Source organism: Talpa occidentalis, unplaced genomic scaffold, assembly GCF_014898055.3.
Source record: "Talpa occidentalis isolate TD23 unplaced genomic scaffold, MPIMG_talOcc4v2.1 talOcc4.7, whole genome shotgun sequence".
NCBI lineage: Eukaryota > Metazoa > Chordata > Mammalia > Eulipotyphla > Talpidae > Talpa > Talpa occidentalis.
The window spans coordinates 3027485-3050594 of NW_023605083.1; the positions used below are offsets into that span (position 1 = coordinate 3027485).

The 23110-nt window shown below is 66.0% G+C and overlaps 1 protein-coding gene across 1 annotated transcript in view; it reads left to right on the forward strand.

Moving 5' to 3' along the window:
* The window catches only part of RAPGEF1 (Rap guanine nucleotide exchange factor 1), an 88402-nt gene extending 67440 nt beyond the window's left edge, over positions 1 to 20962 (forward strand). Inside the window, 14 exon segments of the mRNA XM_054689201.1 lie at positions 5945 to 6214; positions 8541 to 8629; positions 10011 to 10122; positions 11344 to 11419; positions 13115 to 13199; positions 14857 to 14949; positions 15591 to 15776; positions 16406 to 16490; positions 16604 to 16698; positions 17886 to 17964; positions 18139 to 18240; positions 19165 to 19262; positions 20068 to 20196; positions 20407 to 20962. Of these exon segments, the coding sequence (XP_054545176.1) occupies positions 5945 to 6214; positions 8541 to 8629; positions 10011 to 10122; positions 11344 to 11419; positions 13115 to 13199; positions 14857 to 14949; positions 15591 to 15776; positions 16406 to 16490; positions 16604 to 16698; positions 17886 to 17964; positions 18139 to 18240; positions 19165 to 19262; positions 20068 to 20196; positions 20407 to 20557 (1650 nt within the window). The 3' untranslated portion in view covers positions 20558 to 20962.
* Positions 20963 to 23110: the final 2148 nt, after the last annotated feature.

Consider the following 23110-nt stretch of genomic DNA (forward strand, 5'->3'; position numbering starts at 1 on the left):
ACCTTGCTCTAGTTGTTTCTGCTTCTGACTGTCCCTGAGAACTGGACAGACGACTCGACCCTGGTGGCCTTTCCTCCCCCCATAAGCCACGAGGTTGACTTGGGGACTATTCGGGCCCTCCGAGCTGGCTCGCGCAGTCTGTACCTTTGGGAGCTGCCTGGTGCCCAGGCAAGTGGCTGTGCCTGTCGTGAGGACTGTGAAGCACGATCTCCCTTGGGGTGCGAGGCCTCGCCGTCTCGAGCCCTCAGCAGCCCTGCATGTGCTGTGAAGGCCCCGGCGCCCGCCCCGCCTGGCGCCCACACAGACACCCTCTGTGTCCTCCGCACGCCCTCTGGAAGCTCCGTTCACAAATCTTGCAACACTTGGCCTTGAGACAACCCAGCTCTTGACTGGCTTTTCCCTCTGTGAACAGGAGGCTAGTGTGCGTCCTCCTGCAAGAGTCTACAGTGCTCCTTTGAGCAGCGTCAGGGGGCTGGGCTGTTGGCCGCAGAGCCCGAGAATAATATCTGTGGGCGTCCTCGTTAGTTCGGGTGTGAGCAGGCTGCAGGCCCGGCGTCGGGGGAGTCTTAAGGTGTCAGAAACAGTGTTTCAGCCCCTGCCCCGCACAGGAGCCCAGGGGCTGAGCAATAGCGGGGCTTTGTGTCACTGGAAGAGCCCCGCAGCCTCAGGAGCCATCAGCAGTGACCTGAATGTCTGGAACGTCTAGTCTGACAGGCTGACACCCAGAGAAGTGACCCTGGTGGTAACGACCTGGGCACCGTCTTCACCACTGACATCTGAGATTAGCTGACAGGAGCTCTGGGCTCCTGAATCCCCACCCGTTGCTCCTGGGCCTGTGCCTGCAGTGCAGTGAAGATCCCAAGGGGCACGCTCGGTGCAACCGCTGGCAAACCCCACAGCTCCTCTCACACTTCCTGAAAGGCACCGAAGGAAGACGACAGTGGCAGCCCTCGGAGTGTCCCCTGCTCCTCGCTCCCCATTCCCTCCGGCCTTGATGCTGGGAGACTGGAGCAGCTGTGCCGACGTGCAGCAGCCTGACGCAGGGCGCACGCCTGACCTGTCCTAGGAGAAGGAGGTGTCTGTGGCAGGAGAGCAGTGGGGAGCCACGTGGCGCCCCAACACCTCATTCTCACCCAGCGGGGCCCAAACGTGCCCCCACTGCCAGTGGCCACCCCCCAGCTCTGGTCCCCAGCACCGGCCCCTCCCTGTCCATGCAGAGCCCCCATGGCCTCCTCCTTCTCACGCCCCTTCCCCGGCTTCTTCCCTGTTCTGAGCCCCGTGGGCTGCCACGCCCTCGGGTGCTGATGTGAACTGCCCTTCTTCTGCCCCCCAGACCATCCCCTGCGCCTCCTCTCCTGCCCGCTGTCAGTCACGGGTACCTACCACCCCGCGCGGAGTTCTGGCGCTGCAGCCCTCTCGAGACCTTTCCTTACCCTGGGACTCCTGGGTTAAGTCAAGCGGCCTCTTGCCATGAAGCAACCTGCTGCACTCCCGGGTGCCGTGGCTCTTCTGTCACTCCTCAGGCCCCGCCTCCAGCCACCAGCCAGCTGAGGGGGGGTCTCCAGGCACCCCGAGGGCCTGGACTGCGGCCCCAGCACTCATCTGTCCCTCCTTCCTGCACATTCCTGCAGCCTCGCGCCCAGCGGAGCTCTCCGCTGTGAGGGATGAGGGTGTGTCCACGCCCCGTGGCGCAGGGACAGAGGCTTCTCTCCGAGGTGCGTGTCCCCATGGGGCTTTGGCCTGGGCCTCCTGCCTCAGCATGGCTCACGTGGCCCCAAGCTCGGTGTCCTGTGGACACCGACCCTCCCCATCCTCAGGGCCTAGCAGTCAAGTGTGTCCTGCAGACCCCAGTGTGGCGTTTCCTCACCAGGCAGTGGCCCTGGGACCAGGGCGCAGAGCTCCACGTGCCACCCCCCAACCCCCGTCTTGCCGCCCCCTGTTTCTCCCACCACGGGCACACCACCCTCTGTGACATAATTGCCTCCCCACGGCGGGCCCTGGGCTGACCTGCTCCCTCCAGCCCCACCACACCCTCCCTCCCTCCCTGCCCCGGCAAGCACTGTGGCTCCTCATGGGCCTTGCTCTTGCCACGGCCAGACACCTTATCCCTGCGGGGCCAGGCCCAGCGCTTCCCTCGGGCTCCTGGGCTCGGGGCAGCCCCCACCCCCAACACTTCTGCTGGCACAGACTGGTCACTCCCACCCAGCACTTCCCTCTCCCGCCCCCACCCTTCCAACCCCCAGCCCTCCCCGCTTGGCCCTGGACCTGAACCTGCAGCTCCCAGCCCTCTAAGCCTTCGCTGCGGAGTAAAGAGAAACAGGTCACAGGTAACACCGCGCAGACACATCCGTCAGAGGCCTTGCAGTAACAGCGCCCCGCGGGGTGGGTGTCCTGCTGTGACAGTCAGCACCAGCCGTCACTGAGTCGGCGCTCCGGGACATGCCGTTGACCAGGGAGACTTTGTTCCCCCAGAAGCAATGAGCAGCCACCAGGAGGCCCTCCGCCCCCGTCACACCATCCTCCCTGACCCCGCGTTTCATCAGAACAACCTGCTGCGACTCGTCCCATCACAGCCACTCTGTCATGTGAATCACCCGCTCTGGTCCCGGGCTACGGCCAAGAATCCGATCCCTTCCTCATTTTCCTTCTCCACTGACAAAGAGCTTCTGGCTGCTGGCTGGCTGGCCCAGGACTCAGGCAGCTCCTGTCTGCAGGGCCCAGTAGGCTTTGATGGATACCCGGCTGCTCTTCTGCCCTTGCTAAAAGACCCCGGGGCTGTGGGCCAGCACTACCTCTAAAGTGTGAAGTCACATTCAGTCCCACCCTGGGCCTGGACACACCCGACAGAGGAGGTGGCCCAGGCCAGCCCCCACCCAGGTTTCTAAGGCCCTCGGGGGCATACAAAGCAGGCCTGAGAGTTTTCTGGGTGAGCTGCGTGGCCTGCTGTGGACACAGGCTGTGTGGGGGCCCCTGCGAGGTGCTGTGATTCCACCCAGACCATCCCCAGGAGGGGCCTCCGTGACAAGCTCCAGGGTGCTGGCCATGCAAGCAATGGTCACGTCGAGGCCACACTGCCAGTCCACCTTCCAGGGCCCCTTTCTACTGCCCTGGATGGAGCGTTGACCCCCGTTTAGAGGTGGAGAATGCAGGACAAACAAGCTACACCATTTGCCCAGGGTCAAGTTAGAGCTCCAGATCCCCATCGTGAACAACCCAGCATTGGGAGGGCACTTCTCAACGGCTGATTGTCAGTAAATAAGAAAATGCTGAGCGCTGGGCGGCTGGGCAGGAAGGCTGGTCGCAGGAGCTGCAGGCCCGAACAGGCCTCTGCGCGTGCTGGCAACCGGGGCCTCCGTGGTGTCCTCCACTCCACTCTGGAAAGTCACAGTTTGACATTTTATAGAACACTGTCGTGAAAACACAAGGGCATGAAAAAAGGAAGTTGCCTCTGGGCCTAAATTAGGGCAGAAGATACAGCTAACTGGGACAGCGCTTGGAGCCAGAAGCCGCGCCTCCCGCTCATCTGCTGGGGTGGCGTACGTGCTGGTGGCCAGCTCTGAGGACCCCTGAGACTGCTTCTCTGCAGGAGACCCCCAGTGACTCTGAGGGTGTGGGCCGCAGCAGAGAGCCAGACTCAGCGTCCAGGACAGCAGCCCGGGGTGCGGTGTCTCAGTGAGAGAGGAAGCGAGGCCTGGAGGCAGCTCTCATGGCTCCTCAGCTTTGCTAAGTGGCGTCTGAGACATGGGGTCTTCACCGTGCCTGAGCCCAGTGCACCCCAACAGCTCGCCTCTGGCACAGCCCCAACACTTCCCCCAACACCAAGTTCTGCCCCGGGCTTGGCCGAGCTGTGAGCCCCAGGACGTGGCCTCCGTCGCTGTGGGGCAGCCAGTGCCCCCGGGGTCCTTTGGCCTGTGGCATGACCTACGCTGGCCCCCACCTGCCTTCCCCGGCTCCCAGGTCCCTCAGAGTCAAAGGAATTGTGTGGAACGTCTGTCCTATTATAGCAGAACTGGAGATTTTCATTTAAAGATCTGCTTTCCTACCAGCGTGACACGGAGCCATCCTTGGGACGCCCACCATGACTGTCAGGGCCAGCGAGGTCTGGGGCCGGCCCCTTCGGGTGGCTTGGCCACCTCCTGTGCCTCCCAGCTTGTCCCTCACCCCCTGCTCACTGCCTGGCGTGCTGGCCATCACAGAGCCCTCGCCCAGACCCTGTGTGAAACTAGCAGGCATGAGCTAGGGGTGCGTGGCGGGGGCCTGGACCTGCCCAGAAAAGGCAGTCTGAGGGTGATGTGGGCCTTCCCACGCCACCTTCTAGCCGCAGCCTCCCGCCTGCCTCTCCAGCTTTGCTCTGAGGGGTCATGGTTCATCAGACCCCACATCTGAGAAGCGGAAAGGGCTGGGCCCTCGTGCTCGTCCTCCGAGCCTCCTGCCCTGACCTCTGGCTGGCTGGGTGGTCAGGACTGAGGTTAGGGGCCAGCCCCCCAACTGCTTTCCGTCACAGGCCCTTACTCTGATAGGCCTGGGCCTGCAGGGCTCCCGACGGTAGCCCCTCGTGTTGCAAGTCTTCAGACCAGCAGTCCCTCTGGCTATAAATACCAACCCCTGTTGTGGTCACAGTCTCCGCCAGGAGCAAAGCCGGGCACCCGCCAGTCCTAAAATAAGCTCCTGGCGGTGGTGAGGCAGTGTTTGTGTCCACGGCCCGCCCTGCCTTTCTCCTTGCCCGTATGAACAAATATGGTCTTCGAGGGCCTGGAAATACTTCTCTGGAGCATCAGGAGAGACGGGGCCCATTGGCAATAGTGTGGTGACAACCCTCAGCCTCTGCACAGCCGCGGGGCGCCAAGGGCGCGAGTGGGGCAGGAGAGCAGCCCTCCACCCGCCGCCCTCCGGGTCCCCCACCCTGGCTCTTGTCCCAGCTGACTGCATAGCTGGCATTCCAGGCTGGTCTCAGGCCGGGGGCTGGCGGGGCCCCAGGGCGGGGGTGGGGGGGGGCGGGGGTGCAGGCCACCTCCTTCCTTCCTCCTGGAGGCTGCCGTTCCCTCCACAGCCCACACCCTTGCGGTGTCCCCAGGCCCCCACACCCCAGTCAGCACTCCACCTGAGGTGCCGGACAGTGGAGGAGGCTTTGCTGCCTCCCAGACCCCAGGCTGCTGTGAGCAGCCGTTTTTCTAGGCACTTGGGCGACTTGTGGTGGCGGGTCGTCTCCCGCGTGGGTGCCCGCGTGCCCCGGCACTCGGTGCGCAGCCAGTGCTGGGAGCCTGTCAGGTGCCCCGCTCTGCTCAGAGCAGCCAGTGGGCTGGTATTTGGGGAGTTCAGGGACGACAGATGACCCGGACGGAATGCCTGTTGCGTGTCAGCCCTGACTCGGGTCAGAGGTGTCCGCCCTTGAAGTCCACGCGGGCTCGGTGAGAGCAGTGCTGCTGTCTCTGTCTGTGTCTGGAAGGCGAAAAAACTGAGGCACAGGAACTTAAATGCTTCACGCAGGATCACACGGTAGAAAGGGGAGCCTGGAGCCCAGGGCTGTGTGACTCAAGAATGTGCCCTCTTAGCAATTACCGTCCCGCTGTCTTCCCAAAAGGCGCCCGCAGTGAGGGCCAGCCGCCCGCACCGTCAGCCAGGGCCCACTGAACAGCCTGCTTCCTCCAGGTAGCGCGACTAGAGGTGGCCCGTTGCTGGCCGGGCGTGGGGCCTGGCTCGGGCGCTGAGCGACAGGCACGCGGGGGCTCTCTCCCTTGGGGCCCCTGCGCTGCTGAGGCTCGGAGGCCGGCGCCGGTCTGCAGGGAGGATGGGCCGGGAGGGTCCTCGGGTCTGAGGAGGACGGGGTCGCCTGGGCCTGACCGTGGGCCTCCTGGGCGTTCCCGTGGACGGCCCGTCGCCCGGCCGTGCTGCTCTAACCACCTGTTCTGTCTGTCTCCTCGTCTCTCGTTCTCGCTCTCCGCAGTGCAAGTCTGTGTTCAGGTCCTTCTCCCAGGACTTCGTGCCTCACAACCACGCTTCCGTTCAGCCTTTCCTTCCGCCTACCTCCTCTTCCTCTCCACACTTCCTGCCTGTCCGCCAGTCCCAGAGCTCTGAGCTGGCGGCGCCGACCACCGGCCCGCCTCCCGGCACCGTGGACGGGCCTCCTCCCGCTCCTCAGGAGCGCGCCGCTCACGGGCACGCTGTCCGCCGTCCTCCCGAAACCTCTCTCTCTGACTCGCCCCAGACGCCTTCGGTGAGAACCCCCCCCCCGCCCCCGTGGGCCGCACGTTCCGAGAAAGCCAGGCGCTGCGGTGGCGTCTCCTGATCCCCACCAGCCATCCAGCTTTGGCCGGTCACAGGTCAGAAGCTGGACCTTCTGCACAGAGGCCCCATAACCAGGGCTCGGGCTGTCAGCGTGTTACCATGGAGACGAGCTGTCGCTGTATGTGTGACCATGGAGACAGGCCGTCACTGTATCCATGGGGACAGGCTGTCACCATGTTTCCATGGGGACAGGCCATCACCGTGTGACCACGGGACAGGCCGTCACTATGCATGCGGCACAGCGTGCTGCTACAGCGTGCTCTGGTTAGGTGACTTTCAGAGAAAGCGCAGGCCACTCCCTGGGCCCGGCCGCAGTGCGCGCCTGCATCCTGGGCCGCAGGCATAGCCAGCACTTCGCTAGGCACGGGGCCCGCAATCTGGCATGGACATGGGCCGGCAGAGCAGAGTCAGAGGCCATGTGGGGGCCAGCTGCAGTGTGCCATGGTGTCGTGGGGGCTGCTTCTTCCCTGCCTGGCAGTCGCCTCCGCACGGGGACCCCCGCTGTCCCCACTCCAACAGAGGAGGAGACAGGATTCTCCCAGGAAGGCTTGCATGGCCTTTAACATCCTTGAGAAGATCCAGCAGGAACGTGGGGTCCCGTGAACAGAGGCAAAGGAGGCCAAAGTGGTTTTGACGCAGGAGAATGGGGTGCAGCTGGCACCATCCTCCCTGTCGTGAGGGGAGCGTCCACCAGCACTGGCTGGAGGCCCGTCACACGCGCGTCTCCTCTCATCCTGTCTCCCCAGAGAGAACACGCCAGCGAGGGCGCTGGCGAGGGCGAATACGTCAGTCTGTACTCCTCTGGCCAGGGCGGCGAGGAGCTGGCTGTCTCTCGAGGAGTAAGTAACCTCGGGCTGCCTCGTGCATGCGGCTGGCCTGGCAGGCGTCGGGCCCCTGCTGCTTCTTGGCTGAGCCCCGTCACCCGCAGACCAGCCCGCAGCCTCGCCCGCGTCAGCCCAGCACGCTCAGCGGTGGAGGAGGGGCCTGCGTGGAGGCTGCCTTGGCTTGGACATCCATGCCTGGCGCCTCGGCCTGGCCAGACGGGTGCTGTGGGATTCGGGAGCAGCCTGGCGTGGCCTGTCAGGTCACTGGGGTTTCTACCCCCTCTCCCAGCGTGGGTTCATCTCACCGCCTCTTCCCCATCATGGCCCTTCACCCAGACAAACAGCATCCGGGTGGCTGGAGGGTCTGGCAGGCACCCCTGCTTCCTCACACCCTCCCTCCTGGAGCTCAGTGCCGCCTGCTGTCCCGGCTCCAGACAGATGAGGTGCAGACGCACCCCTGAGCACACGGTGTTCCGAGGTCTGCCGCAGCTGGTCGTGCCCAAGTTCAAAGGCACCCCATCCTGTGTGGAACCAGCCCCTCGAGGGAGGAGCCGGGAGGACTCTGTCCTCCCCATGATCAGCTCAAAAGGCACCGCCTGTTGAGAGCGTGGCCAGTCCCACTAGGACTGCCCACCATGGGCACCCCACCCATCTTAGCCATCCGCACGGGCGCGCCCTCACTCCAGGGGGTTTAACCCCTGGAGCCACCGATGTTGCCACCTCACCAGTCCTCTCTGGCGATCTGTGCCCACTGCTGGCTTCCCCTCACTGCCCACCTCCATCAGTGTCCACTCTTAGAGCGGACTTCTCTCCGAGGCGCTCTCCTGGCGGGGGTCATCCTCCGCCATTCTCACTGGCCTCGGGTGGATGGGCTTCCCAGGGCGCTGTTGTCCCTGAGTAAGGTGGGCTCGGGTCCCCAGGAGCAGTGGGAGGCAGCGTGCGCCCGGGCAGCCAAGGCCCCACGGAGCTGTCGCTGGGGGCGTGAGCAGAGCTCGGGTTGTCTCTACCTGAGAAGTCAGCGGAGGTGCCGGCCCAGGGCCGCACCTGGGGTGTGTCCAGGCCCTGCGGCCTGCTGGCCCAGTGCTGGTGATGGTGCTGGCCCGGTGCTGGCCTGGTGCTGGTGATGGGCCTGCTCCCACACGGTCTCGGCCACGCCAATGAGGTGGCATGCGGCCCCGCTGGGCACTGCTGAGTGGGGGCAGTGGGCAGTCATTTCGTACAGGAAACAATTGGATGGCTCCGTCTAGTTGGCAGCAGAGAAATGTTAAGAGCAGCGGGGCTTCCAGGGGAGGGCCTGTACTTCCTGTCCCTGACTGCCGTGTCCCTGGTGGCCAGCCTGTGCTCTGTGGGGACTTGTGCAGCAGCAAGCCAGGGAAGACAGCTCAGCTGCGTGGGGCACCTCTCACAACCAGCGCCGGCTTCTCTTTCCAGGAGTCACCGGCTATGAAAGACGGACCTTGCAGAGACCCCTCGTCGGCCGGGGGCACCCCTGGGAAGGAAAGCAGAGACGGCGGGGACAGGTAGGCCATGACCACGGGAAGCCGCGCGTCCCCTGGGTGAGCTGCCCCTGCGTCAGGCCTTGGGGACACGTGTGTGCACTTTCCTTTGTTCTGTTCTGGAAGTGATGCCTGCTCAGGGTAGAGGGCGGGGAAGTGCAGGGAAACAGGAGATGTCGTGAATAGCCCCCCTCAGAGGCCCTGGCTTCCACGGGCAGGAATCCACCTCACTGCTGCCTGCAATGGGCCTGCCCTCTGGGGCCTTGCCCGGGCTGGTGCAGTGAGGGAGCCCGGAGCTCCCTCCCCAGCAGCCATCTGGCTCTGGGCGTGACATGTGTCTCGTGCTGCTGATGCATCTGGAAGTGACTCTCCGATCTCACGCTCAGCCCTGCGTGCTCCGCGTGCCCCCAGAGAGATTTTGAAAGCCTGCTTACGTGAGTTCCACGCGTCCTCAGGTCTCCCAGCCATGCTCCAGCCCCACAATTCCCCCAGAAACTTCCCCCGGAGCTGGCGGGCTTTGCTCTGCCAGCAGCATCAGCAGCCAGTCTTCATGTCAGTTCCTCGTCCTTCATCTCTTGGGACGTTTCCCGACAGGAGCCGTCAGACGCGCAGGGCCGGGGGCGTGGGGGGATCTGCCGAAGCGCACGTGCCACAGAGCACCCACCCCTCCACACAGGCCTCCCTGCGGCCTGAGGGGCCGGGGGCCACACCCCTCCCTGTTCAGCGCCTCCAGGGTCCTGGGTGCAGCACAGGCCAGCAGCACCTCGCAGGGGCCACAGTGGGAATCGGGAGAATAAGACAGGAATGTGGGGTGCCCGGGGCCTGGGGCCAGGGCCGGTACCCTCCAGACACCCGGACCTGGAGAACCCAGCTGCCCCACGTGTTCCTGCCGCCGGGCACTTCTCCCTCTTCTCTCCCGTCACCAGCAGACTTCTGCGCAGCACTTCTGGCCACAGGGTGTCTGTCTGGCCCTCAGAGGGCCTTTTTGTTTTAGCCTCTGTCCATCTGTCCAGTTAGACCTGGCACCGCAGTCAAGGTCTGGTCTGCCTGGTTCATGCCTGTCCTCAGTCCCATGGAGGAAAGATGTTAAGATCTCCCATCCCACCTGCCCCTGGAGCTGGACATTCGTGCAGGGCCCTTGGCACACGGGATGAGACCCCCAGCTTATTTAAATAGCCCACCAGATGCCTCTTGATCGCTTACAGAGGGCGCGTCCAGCGAGCGCAGGAAGTGCCCCAGGGCTGCACGCTCACCAGCAGCAGAGCTGGAGACCCAGCTTGGGCCCCAGGGGAGGGTGGGCGCAGGCCTCGGGGCAGCTGGCTCAGGGCGCACTTCCTCAGCCCGTGGGTGCCACAGACCCTGCGGCCTGCTTGACACTTGCAACACAAACCACTTCTCCCTCCAGGGCCCCACAGTCACCAGATGCTCTGGAGTCGGCTCAGTCAGGAGAGGAAGTGGATGAGCTGACCCTCATCGACCATGAGGAAATTATGGCCAGACTGACACTCAAGCAGGAGGTGAGGGCATCATGGGCTTGGCGGTGCAGCCGCTGGCCGGCACAGGGGGCGAGGGGGCCCAGGGGAGCGTGTGGCCACAGAGACACCAGAGGTGCCGCCTCCGTTGGGGCCCGCAGCTAGAATGGTGCTGGGCAGGCGGGTGAGAGCTGGAGAAAGGGCCTGTCCCCCCGGCTGACACTTGTTCCAGTGTGATCTTGGCAAGTTACACAGCAGCTCTATGCCCTGTGACGGGGTGGGAGGTGCTGTGAGTGCAGGTCAGAGGGGAGGCTCTCAGCACGGGCGTCTCCACCTGAGCCCTGCTTATTGGGGGCCACAGCAGCACCCACCTGGCACAGAGGTGCTGGCCAGAGAGAGCTCTCACCTCCCTCTGCCAGGCGACTCCAGGAACAGGACTGGCTTAGTGAGGTGGCCCTGGCCCAGCCCCCATGTGTTTTCTGGGCTCCGACCCAGGGACCCAGGCGCGGGACAAGCGGTGGGTACCTCGTCTGCACAGCTGCACCTGGTGAGGCTGGGGGCTCCTCTGCAGAGAGGTGGGCTCCCGACTCTGGCAGGTCACGGCGCAGCTGCCCCACTCATAGCTAGAAATCTGAGATGTGTCCAGAACTCTGGAGTCAGGGGTGAGATACGGAAGCTCCACAGAGGCAGGTGCATCTCCCACCCCCCACGTCCTGCTGGGGCCTGGGGTGCCGCGGCCCCGGCCAGTTTGGCTGTGTGGCCTGGGCTCCTGCCCCAGCCCTGGCAATGGCGCTTTCGACCACAGGCTTGTTCGTGGGTCAAAGGCTCTGCCACCTGGAAGTCAGACTTCAGCTTGGCGGGCGTTCCATGCTGGGAACTGGCTTCATGCGCGCGCAGCTCGCTGCTGTTTCGAGAACGGGCGTGTACTGGGACATGGTGCTGCTCCTTGCGTCGCCCTGCGGGAGGAGGAGGTGGTCCTCCTGCTCCCTGTGGGGACCCCCCCGCGAGACCCGTGGGCTATGGAGGGGGCGAGGTGGAATGGCACCAGCTCCAGGCCCTCATGCCTGCGGTGCCAGGAGGCTCCCAAACCACCCGCCCCAGATGAGTTCTGCACCTGTCCTGGCAGCTGGGTGGGCCTGCCCCGCCTCGGTGGCACAGCCAGGCTGAGGGGAGCAGGGGTGGGATCCTGGGGTCTCCGCCATCTCAGCCCCCGTGGCTCCGGCCTCCTGCATTCTGCTCAGGCCGCCTCTGCTGTTGTCACTGCAGGGCGATGACGGGCCGGATGTGCGAGGAGGATCCGGGGACATCCTGCTGGTCCACGCGACCGAGACCGACAGGAAAGGTACCGCAGCCCTCTCGAGGCTTCCGTGCGCTGGCGCTCAGGCTGGGGGGCAGGTGACCTCTGCCTCCTGGCGCTCGGTCGTGTCCTCTGTTGGTCAGGCTAGGCGTGTCCCTGCGCACCTCCCCGCATCGTCAGGCGCAGGCTGGGCACCCGGAGCAGCGGCGTGGGGTGCAGTGGAGTTTCTGGGCCCTCCTAGCGCGAGGCTGTGTCCGGGCAGAGAGGGGAGGAGGTGCCAGCAGGCCGGGGCGGGCCGGGCCTGGCCTCACCCCATGCTCCTTGGTGCATTTTTTTTTTTTAATTATTAAAAAGACGATGTCACAGACACATTAAGGCAAAGCGGGGAGGGGAGGGCATCACCCACCCTTGAAGCCGTGACCCCCCAATTTCATTTCTGTAAACAACGTCCTCCCCGTGTTTCCACGGCAGATTTCCCAAAGCTCGTGACAGAGAGCGGTTCTGGGAATTTCTAAATTATGCAGGAAGTACAAAAATATTTACATTGCAGAAAACTTGAAGAACAGAGGCAGAGAGGACTTGGCTCCCACAAACCCAGTCCCGAGCCAGCTTTGCCCTCTGGCTTCCTTCCGCGCGGGGCCGAGCCTGTCCCGGAGTTGGAGTCCAGGCTTCGGGGGCCGCCGATGCCCTATCAAAGGGCCCTCCGTGCCCAGCAGAGAGGCCGCGGGGAGGCGCAGGCCCGAACGTCCACTGGGCCCCACCCTGGCCTGACTCCCTGCCGTCGCCCTCTTCCACGCCCGGCCGGGGAGGGGTTCACATTCTGGCTGCACAAGGGGCCCAAGGCCGGCAGGTGGCCAGAGGGTGCAGAGGGACCCCGGGGCAAGGCAGCCCGAGAACTCGGTGGCTGCGTTCAGTTACGGGAAGGAGCGAGATTCCAAGGATCCGGAGTCCAGGCCTGGCCGGGTGGTGAGGCGGGGGCGTCCCTGGCCTCCGTGCTGGGGAAAACGTCAGCTGGTCCTTGCCCGCCTCTCTCAGGAGAAAAACCCAAACTCAGCCGTGAGCGGGGGGTGGTCCAGCAGCCTGAGCCCCGGGGGTCCTGCTGTGACTCCAGCAGGGGCTGCCCCCCCGCACCCGTGGACCCCAGCCGGCGGCGGGCGGTGCTGCGGGGATCCAGGGCTGTGCCCCTCGCCACGCCGGTGCTGCTCAGCCGGAGAAGCGGGCGAGGGCGTGGGCAGGGCGCCTGCATCCGCTCGCCTGTCGCCGTGGGTCACGCCCTCAGCGGGAGCAGACGACTCCTGAGGGGAGCCCGGCGCGCTCAGCACGGCTGGCCTGCGCGGGGAGCCCTCCGCTCCTCTCTCCCCCAGTGTCGAGGCCGCCCCACAGCAACCCCTAAACGCGGCGGTGGCTGTTCTGGAAAGGTTGGCGCGCCAGCCAGAGCCAGCCCCTCCCAGCAGAAGGCTGGACAGGAGCGGCCAGCCCGCGTGCCTTCCCGGCGGCCTGGCCTTCCTGCCCTGCTGTGCCCTCCCGCCCGTCCCAGCGGCCTTTGCCCGGGGCTCGCGATAAGTGGAAAGCCTCAAGATGGGCGTCATCGTGCCCCACCACCTACGGTTTGGCCCGTGACTTAGCTTCGGGGTCCTGCCACCGGGTAGCGGTTTTGTCTACGGCGCCTAAGCAGAGCTGGCAAATGCCGGCAGCGGGGGCCGCGCCCGGCAGGCACGCTCAGCCGTCCTTCCTCCCTAGACCTGGTGTTGTACTGCGAGGCCTTCCTGACCACCTATCGGACCTTCATCACGCCCGAGGAGCTCATCAAGAAGCTGCAGTACAGATATCCTGCCCGCCCCGCGGCGCCGGTCTCCACGCTGCGCGCGCCCGCAGCCTTCTGGAGCCGGGAGGAGGTGGGGCCTGTTGCCACCCGCGCCCCCACATAGGGAGTCATGGGGCTGGGGGACAGCCCAGGGCGCTCCCCCTCAGCGCGTCCTCGCTTTGAGACCTCAGCAAGGCCGCCTCTCCAGGCCGTGTCCCCCTGAAAGGGCTGACTGAGGTGCCGAGGCGGCCAGCGTGTGCTGCGGGGGTGGTGTCGCCACTGGTCGCTCCAGGTCAGGAGGGGTTGACCCGAGTCTAGAGGGAGGGGGCAGGCAGGGACCTGTGGGCGCTGGGGGCGTCGGCGGCTGCCGCTGAGCCCAGAGCGGCAGGTGCTGGGTACCAAGTATTGGAATGTGCAGGGCTCGAGGGAATCAGGACAAACGACAGCCTTGGGGGGAGGGGGCCCCGCCTCCGGGCAGCAGACCCCGCCGTGGACAGAGGCCACTCGACCTCACCTGCCTTTCAAATGTCACTCCCTACGGTGGTGGCCGAGGACAGCCCCAGGCCTGGAAGGACCCGCTTCCGGCCACCCTGCCTCGGCGCTGACCGGGAGCTGCTCCACCTCGGTGGGCCAGCCCGGCCCTCGGGCCGCCTCCCGGCCACGGCACACCACTGCCATCTGCTGGGCAGGCAGCTGCCGGCGCCGGGGCGGGCGGGCCCCAGTCCTGTGCTGGCCTTAGCAAGGCCCCGGGTTCTCCCCAGCTCCTCACCTTCCCCCAGCTCAACCCTACAGCCCTGGCTCCTCAGGACCAAAGAGGGGAGACCCCTTTGCTGAGACTTGGGCTCCCTCCCGCTGCCTCAAGGTCTCGGCCCCACAAAGGACCTAACTCGCGTGTCGAGAACGTCCTGGCATCGGGCTTGATGCTCTGCGTTAGCCGTGTGATCTCCCTGAACCACGGTGCTGTGTGGCGTGACAGTTACAGGGCCCGGGCGCCATTATTCTTTGCTGTTGTGCGAGCGCACAACAGGCTTGACTGTTTGGAAAGGACGTGGGTGGACACACAGAGCCGTCTCCGGAGCTCCGGCCCTCGGCGTCCCTCGGCCGCCCAGTCTGCTCATAGAAATGCTGCAGCGTCAAGTTCCTGGGGCTGTGGGTCCTCTGCAGGCCCTGGGGCCTGTCCGAGCACTGGCCGCTCACTGGGAAGCCGGATGGAGCCAGAGGGGGGTGTGGGCGGTGAACACGACGGGCCGCAGGACGCACGCGCCAGAAGCCTCCACCTCGGAGCTCTGCGGGGCGAGTGTTGGGCTGCAGGGCGCCCTGGCCTGGCATCTCCCCAGGGCCCTGGGAACTCTGGAACTTTTGGGGCATTTCGCTCTCCACCGCCTCTCACCCGAGGCCCGGCCCCGCCGCCTGCCTTTCAGGGAGCCTCCCCGGAGCTCCATCCTAGTCAGCAGAAAGGCGGGCCTGGGTGGTGCCGGGGAGACGGGTCTGCGGGCGGGGAGGGTGGGGCGAGGCAGGTCTGGGCGGGCGCCCCAGGCGCTGCTCTGCGCAGGCCCTCGCCTTCCGGTGCCCCACTCACGGGGCTCCCAGGGGCCGTGAACTCTCGGGAACGGTCCCCTCAAGGCGTGAGCTGCCCCCTCCTCCAGGTGAGAACGTCCATTTCCTTAACCCCCTCCACGTACGAGAAGTTCTCTCCCTTCGCCGACACGTTCAAGAAGCGGGTCAGCAAGAACACGTTCTTCGTGCTGGTGCGGGTGGTGGACGAGCTCTGGTGAGTGTCTGCTGCCCACAGGCCCCGCTGCCTTGACCCCAGCCGTGGAGAGATGACCGACCCCTTAGGCCAGCCCCGGCGGGCCCGGCTCGCCCCGTGGGGTCATGCTCGCCCATCACAGGTGGGGAGGGGGCCGAGGAGGGGCCTGTGCTCTGCTGGGGCAGCGTGGAACAGCACCCCCAGAGCTGGTCCCTTGCCCGGTTTGCGGAGGCGGCGAAGGGGGCAGCCCAGGCTCTGCCTTCAGGTCTTTCCCTCCTGCTGCGGGGAGGGTCCTCGTTCAGTGAGCCGCGGCTGTGCAGCTGCCACACGCAGGAAGCTCAGGGCCTCGCCCTAGTGGATAGTCCAAAGGGCCGGGGCCTCTTAGCGTCTCGGGGCAGGATTTGTCCAGCTGCCCAGGTCCCAGCCTGCCCCTGGCGCTTGCCCAGGCCCGGCCAGCTTTGCTGATTGTGGCACCAGTGAGGCCAGTGGCCCTGGGGGCAGGCAGGCCTTTCCTCTTGCTCTTCCCACAGCGGTTTCTGATACCGCTGGCCACTGCCTCCCTGCTGTGAGGCCCTCGGGTACCTTGAGGTGGACTCTGGTCTGGGGCCGCTGGCCCCCCGCACCGTGTCCTGCTCCTCACCTGTGGCTCTTTGACCCCTTAGCCTGGTGGAGTTGACTGAGGAGATCTTGAAGCTACTCATGGAGCTGGTCTTTCGCCTGGTGTGCAACGGGGAGCTCAGCCTGGCCCGCGTGCTCCGGAAGAACATCCTGGACAAGGTGGACCAGAAGAAGCTGCTCCGCTGTGCCAACTCCGACCAGCCGCTCGCAGCCAGGGGGGTAGCAGCCAGGTGAGCTGCCCGCAGTCCACACCTGGCCTCTCTAGCCCCAGCCCGTAGCTGCCTTTCCTTGACGCTCTTCTAGCGACCTTCCCCACCCCCGTTCTGGCCCTGTCCGGGCCCTGTCTGGGCCTGTGGCGAGGGGCCTCAGCCACCGCCCGTGGTCCTAGGGGGCTGGACCTCTTCTCCAGGCCAATGTCTGTGACCAGTCACCTTCCAGGACGAAGGCAGCGGGACTGGTGGCTAGGCCCACTGGCTAGGACAGGAGACTGCTAGGCGTGCCCCAGGCCCCAAGGCGGCTGCCCCTGCCATCCCCAACACACCTGAGGGTTCAGGCCGTTGCCCGCCTCCTCAGCCCCAGCCTGACACGTTGCTGATTTACCCCTCCTTGGTAGTGAGCGCTCGGCCCTCATGTGTCACCACCGGGCCCGGGGAGGAGGGTCGGGCTGTGAGCTGTGCCCGGGCTCCCAGGGCGGGCTGCAGGACACAGCAGAGGCAGGAGAGGGACCCCTGGAGGCCTGGCCCTGACCTACCTGCCCGCCTTTGTGCTCCACTCCCCTGCGAAGTGAGGCTCCAATGTCCAGCCCCTGGACTCCCACTGACCCGTCCGCTGACCCACCTCTCACGTCTCTGTCTTCCAGGCCAGGAACCTTGCACGACTTTCACAGCCATGAAATAGCCGAGCAGCTAACTCTGCTGGACGCGGAACTCTTCTACAAAATCGAGGTGCGGCGCTGAGGGGGCTGGGGCTCAGGGGAGGCGCTGCTGCTTGGCCCTGAGTGAGAGAAGCTCGCGGAGAGCCAGCCGCCCCAGGCCGAGCCCGTCTACTTCCTTTGCAGATTCCTGAGGTTTTGCTCTGGGCAAAGGAGCAGAACGAGGAGAAGAGCCCCAACTTGACCCAGTTCACCGAGCATTTCAACAACATGTCCTACTGGTGAGTGGGGCCGTGGCACAGGCGGCTCTGTGCTTCATGGGGTGCTCCGAAGGCGAGGACGAGGCGGCGCCTCCTTCCTCCAGCTCCTCGTGAGGCCGCAGGAGCTGAGGCAGGGACTGGCTGCCTCTCCTGGGCCGGGAGGGGCCCCTAGATGCTGGTTGAGGAAGCGTCCCAGACTCCCCCGGCAAGACCACTGGATCGACTAGTAATGTCTGCTGTGCGTGGCAGGGTGGGGCAGGGGCACCACGCCTGCCACCCTGCTGGTCCTTGCCAAGCTGCCCACTACCAGGCACCTTGGGCTGGTCCCCACGCCGCCTGCCCGAAAGGAGAGGCATCAGCCAAGGAGTGGGTTCCGTGCAGCCTTTATTCAGCAAACCGAAGTCCGAGTGTTAAATAGGACACGTGACAGAATGTTGCTAACAACAACACGAGCACCAAGTGCGACTCAGGGCAGCTGCGCCACTCAGTCTGGCAGACCCCACCTGCCACCCAGACAGCAGCTGGTGCTTCTGAAGTGCTCCCGGGACCGCTTACCGGAGAAAGCCCAGGTCTCCTCCCACCGCAGGGAGGGAGCACTCAGCACAGGAGCTGGCAGGGCCACACCCCTTAGGACGCGGTGGTGTCCAGGGCAGGATAGCTCACACAGTGCTGAGGACAGCCCCTCGCCAGGTGCAGGGGGGCTGCCTGGAGGAGGTGCTGATGCCGTGGAGGGGCAGAAGCAGCAATGCCAAGGGTGGCAGTTCCTCCAGGTGACCAGCAAAGACAACACAGGCCTTCAAGGCCACCGTGAGGTCCTCCTGTGAGGCTGGCCTTTGGCTCTGGTTGCCAGGAGGCTCCATCCCTCCACACACCAGGTCCTCCCCTGGGCCCAGGTTGTCTGAGGAGCGTTGCCAGCTCCTGTAGTGCCCAGGGCCACAGTTGGCAGGAAGCTCTGCCTTCTCCAGGGCCTCTGCACACCCCCATCTTGGATGCAGCCCCAGCCCCATGTTCTTGAGGGCCTGTCACTATTCCCGGGACACCACGAGCTCCTTGGAAGGAGACTGGGGCTGCTTTTGGTCCCTCGCAGGCTGCAGTGCCCGCGGGCCCGTGCTCTCCCCGTGCTGGCCACACAGGGGTGCACACGCCCCCGCCTGGGCTGCAGGGAGACTGGTCAGGGCAGCATCTCCTCTTTCCCGCCGTCCGTGCAGGGTCCGGTCAATAATCATGTTACAGGAAAAGGCTCAGGACAGGGAACGGCTGCTCTTGAAGTTCATCAAGATCATGAAGGTAACAGTGGGAGCCCCGTCCCCTCAGATCCCACCCCCCTGACCCCAGCCCAGCTCCTCACGCCCCGCCCCCAACCCCTGCCTCAGCGGACCCCACCCCTGCCCCAGGACCCCCGCCTCCCACCCTGTGCTGCGCCCCACATGCCCCCTGCCCTCATGCCTGCTCCCCCTACAGCACTTACGGAAGCTGAACAACTTCAACTCCTACCTGGCCATCCTCTCCGCTCTGGACTCGGCGCCCATCCGCCGGCTGGAGTGGCAGAAGCAGACCTCAGAGGTGAGCGCTGGGGGAGGCCGGGCCCTGGGGAGCCTGCTGGCCTGAGGTGGGGTGGAGGCCTGGGGCACCCTGCTCCCGTGTGGCTGGGCAGCCTGACCCCCACCCCGTGTCCTCGCCATTTCCCGTCACCGGGTCCTGGATCGGGGGGTGTCACATCACCTCACCGCCTCTGGCCCCGCAGCCACAGTTGGGCATTCTGTGACCAGGTGTATTTCCAGGGGAGGGGCGAAAAGGAAAAGGAGGGCTGGTCTGGGAGTTAGGGAGGCCCCGAAGAGGAAGTTCAGGTCAGCGGCACAGAGGAGAGCGCAGGCAGGAGCTCGGCCCCTCCGGCAGGACACGCGGTGGGGGCGGTGCTGACCAGGAAGTCACCTTTATGGTTCTGGGTGTGAGGGAGGTAAAGCTCACGGGGCCATCCGCCAGCAGGTCATAGCACGGGGTGGCACCAAGGGGCAGTTATAAAAGTGAGACATTCACAGCGGCTGCTCCAGGAACACACAAGAGGTAGTAAAATGGCAGGGAAAGCTTCCTGGAGGAAGTGACGCAGGAGGCTGTGAAGGCTTCCTGGAGCTGGGAGGGTTTCCTGGAGGAAGTGGCGCATCAGGGTGAGAAGCACCAAAAAGGTGAAGAGGCAGGGGGATGGCATTCTGGGAAATGTGCAGGAGCAGCTCTGTGAGGCGACCTGCCGTCCCAGGTGGACTCCGCCTGGAGTGCACTGAGGAGCAGAGGCAGGCTGGGAGGGACGGGTTCCATGTGCCCTTCCAGCGGTCATCAGGCTGCGGGTGAGTGGATCTGAGCGGAGCCCGAGCACTGGGAGGCTCCCCGAGGCAGCTCTGAGCAGGCAGGAGCCGTGTCTCCACAGCAGGCTGGGCTCCCGGGCTCAGTGCCCAGGCCCGGCGCCCAGCTCACCACGCCCCCTCCCGCCAGGGCCTGGCCGAGTACTGCACGCTGATCGACAGCTCGTCCTCCTTCCGCGCCTACCGGGCCGCCCTGTCAGAGGTGGAGCCGCCCTGCATCCCATACCTGTGAGTAGGGCCTCTGCCCACTGGCTCTGCCCAGTGTCGCTCTGGGAGACGCCTGACCACGCTGCAAGACCCTGGCTTTGGGGGGCTCCCACGGAGACCGCCGGCTTTAGCTTTAAGAACAGCCACGCCCCTCGTCCCTGGTCCTGCTCCTCCCTCCTCCCCACCTGCCACCACGCATGCTCAGCCCCACCCTGGGGGCATGGCCCCAGGGCCTCAATGGCCACAGCACCGCAGCACCCTGAGGGCCCTGGCGTGAGGCTGGGAGGCGGCTCCCCAGGCGTGGCCGTGAGACATGTCCACAGTGTTTCAGCGGGCAGGGGCCGTCCGCTCTGGCTGCTCCGCGGTCTCAAGCGGCCAGGTTTGACTCACAGGACAGGTCCAAGCCCTTCCTGGGCCGTGGGCCTGGAGGGAAGCCTCCCCGGGCAGGGCCCAGAGCCTGCTGTTGGGTGAGCGCTGTCCCCTCAGGCCCCGCCAGCGCCCTCACCGCTCTGCCCAGGGGGCGCGTCACACCTCGCCGGCTCCCACCCTCTGACCGAGCCTCACCAGGCGCTGACACAGGGCGTCCCCACACACCCCCGGTCCCCGTCGTTTATTGACTTCACACCAGCAAACGTGCTGCTCTGCCACCCGCGCTGCAGCGGTCGGCGCCTTGGCGGTGCCCAGGGTCTCGGCAACAGGCCACCCTTGGGGCCTGAGCCCGCTCTCCGAGGCCCCAGCGCGCGGGCCTGAGCTGGGGCGGCGCAGGAAGAAGGCGCCCCACGGTCTCGCCTGCAGCCGCCCCTTCTGACAGGCCCTCCCTCCCCAGGGGGCTCATCCTGCAGGACCTCACCTTCGTGCACCTGGGGAACCCCGACTACATCGACGGGAAGGTGAACTTTTCCAAACGGTGGCAGCAGTTCAACATCCTGGACAGCATGCGCTGCTTCCAGCAGGCGTGAGTGGCCCCTGCTCGCTCCCCACAGGCGGCCGCGGCCAGGCCGGGCCAGGCGTCCACCCCCCAGTCGCGCTCCGGCGCAGGAGGCGGTCGGGCTGCTCCGGAGGCCCGGCCAGGAGCGGGGTTCCCAGGCTCCTCGGGCCCCGGCTGCCCCGGGACAGTGCGTGCCGGGAGCGGGCCTCGGGCCGACTGACCGTTCCCTCCCCGCAGGCACTACGACATCCGGAGAAACGAGGACATCATCAACTTCTTCAACGACTTCAGCGATCACCTGGCCGAGGAGGCCTTGTGGGAACTGTCTCTGAAAATCAAGCCCAGGAACATAACCAGGAGGAAAACAGAGCGGGAGGAAAAGACCTAGGGGCGGGCGTGCGCCAGGAGAGGCTCAGAGAGGCCGCCAGGCCGAGGGACGCTGCCCGGCCCCCGGCGCCCCCGCGGAGCACGGCGGACCTGGCCAGCCGGGCACCAGCAGCGGGTCCCGGGACGGAGTGTGAGCTGGCGGGCCGGGCCGCGCCTCCGTCTTCCCGCGCCTTCCCCGCCCCGCCCGGTTCCAGATCTGCTGAAAGGCGAGTGTGGCCTGAGGCCCCGCAGGGTCTGCGCCCCGGGGGGCCTGGACGGAGCGGGCACTCGGCCAGCAGGGGTGGCTGGGACGCTGCTGCCCCAGAGCGGGGGACGGCGTGGGCAGGACGGCCGGCAGGGCCTTGGAAGCCCCAGAGCACCTGTCGCAGAACTGGCTCAGCCGCCCACCAGCAGGGCAGGGGCTGCCCTCGGCCCCCCACCCGCCCCCGTCTCCCCCCACCCCACTCCCCGCCGACCCCCGCGGGGGCTGGCCCGGCTGGAGCAGGGGAGAGCTCGACCACTCAAGACGCGCGTTCCACTGGGGCAGCGGCTCCGGTGAGTCCACGCAGAGCGGGGGCCTCCTGTTCTGGGGGCCATGCCCCCCGCTCCGTGCCTTACGTGCCCTCTCCACCCGCCCGCGCCCCCTGTCCTGGGGCCGGCGGCTCCTCCAGCAGAAGCATCTGCTGCTCCCAGGCCGCTCTCCCTGCCGAGGTGACAATCGGAGCCGTCCCGGAGCCTCGGGCTTGGAACTCAGTCGCGCCGGGCGGACTCTGCCTGCTCGGGGCCTGCGGGGAGGGCCGCCTCCCGTGACCTGGGCCCTTCGGGAACTTTCTTCCTCCCTGCCAGCCACAGAGAGGGAGGAAGTTCTCTCGTCCCGCCCCCGCTGCCAGCCAGAACGTGGCTCTTTCTTATTTAATTTGCGGCCGTGGGGCCGTGAGTGTCGGCGTGGTTCGCCTTCACTCCCTGCTTTCCTCGTCCTCCCATTTCAACCCCCCCCTGCCCGGCTGTGCGGGGTGCTGCGCTGTGGGCGCGGGCACTGCCATCCCCCCGCTCTCGGGAGGCCCGGCCTCCGCCACCCAGGGCGAGGCTCCCGCTGCCTGTCAGTCCCTGGACCCAGCGGCCCCGTGCTCGGCCCCCGCGGCCCGACGGGGCCAGCAGGAGGCGGGACGTGAGGCCGGGCGAGGGCGGCCCTGGGAGGCCCGTGCAATGTGTGTTTAACTTATTGGCAGACAGGCGTCCGCCCTCCCGCTCGCAGCCGCTGTGAGGTGCGGTCTGAGGCCAGGCTCGGACCCCACCGGACGGCCCGGCTCCCTGCAGAGAAGGCGCCCCTGCCTGCCCTCCCCGCCTTGACACTGCACCGTGCCTCCAGCTAGCTGGCGGGGGCGGTTTCCTGACCTGTAAATTTTATATAAAAAATAAAGGCCCACGTTGGCCTGCCTGCCTCTGGTGGCCGGGTGTCATTCAAGCCGCCGCCCCTCCCTGCGGCCTCTCAGGCAGGGCCCTTGGCCCAGACCTGCTGCCAGAGTGAGGTGGCTGGCACCCCACTGGTGAGACGCAAGTCAACACGCAGAACTGCGCCGCTTCCCGCCCACCCAGTGAAACAAACTCCTGGGTGGCGTCCGGCGGGCTCGGCTGTGCTGTGCTCACACCCCTGCAGCCCCGCCGCCGCAACGCCCCGCCCCCGGCCCCGCAGCTGCGTCTGTGGGGACCCAGGGAGGTGACCCTGTGGGTTCCAGTCCCTCCTTTGCCCTGCAGTGGCTGCAGCTCCCCTGCTAGCGGGCCTTCAGTCATCCTACGCCAGTCACGCCTCCAGTCCCCCTCCGCACCTGCACGACCCAGCACCTCGGGGCTCCCCCACTCTGGGCCCTGCACCGTGCCGGGGCATGCATGAGGGCCACCACAGGGGAACGTGGCAGGCAGGGGCTGGCATGCTGGAGGCGGCAGCTTAAAACCAAGGTGGGGTGGAGCTAATGTCCCTGGGCCGGTGACACTTTCAGGGTCCAAGAGAAGGGACCCCAGACTCGAGGAGCTACTGCACCCCCTCAGCTGCCTACTGAGCAACTGGGGTGTTGTAGGCACCATCACTAAGCCTCCCCTAACTTGGTGTGGCTCAGTCACCAGCTGTTTCCTCAGGAAAACTCCACCACCCGTGCCTCTGTTTCCCCATTATCTGCTGTTGTCCCCACTCAGCTCCCAAAGCCTCCACTCCCCTCTTCCCCACCAGCTGACAATGCCAAGAACCAGCCCGCTCTGGCCCCAGTGCCCCCAGGGGACAGGGAGGTGCCATGCCTGGTACAGGCCTCAGAGCTGAGCTGCAGCCAAGGTTGCGAGACTGGAACCCGGCTGGTCCTTGCTGGCGGCGGGGGGGCAAGGAACAGCGAGGGTCACCGAGGCAGTCAGGCTTCTGCAGGGGGTGGGGGGGTCAGACACCCCAGCCAAGCATCCCCTCCCAGGGCCTGGGGGTTTACAAGCTGAGCCAACAACCCAGGAGGCTCACATGCTGTCACCCCAAACCACGCTTGCCCCCACCACGTCGTGCCTCAGATCCTTAAGCCAGCTGACCTTGGGTAAGGGG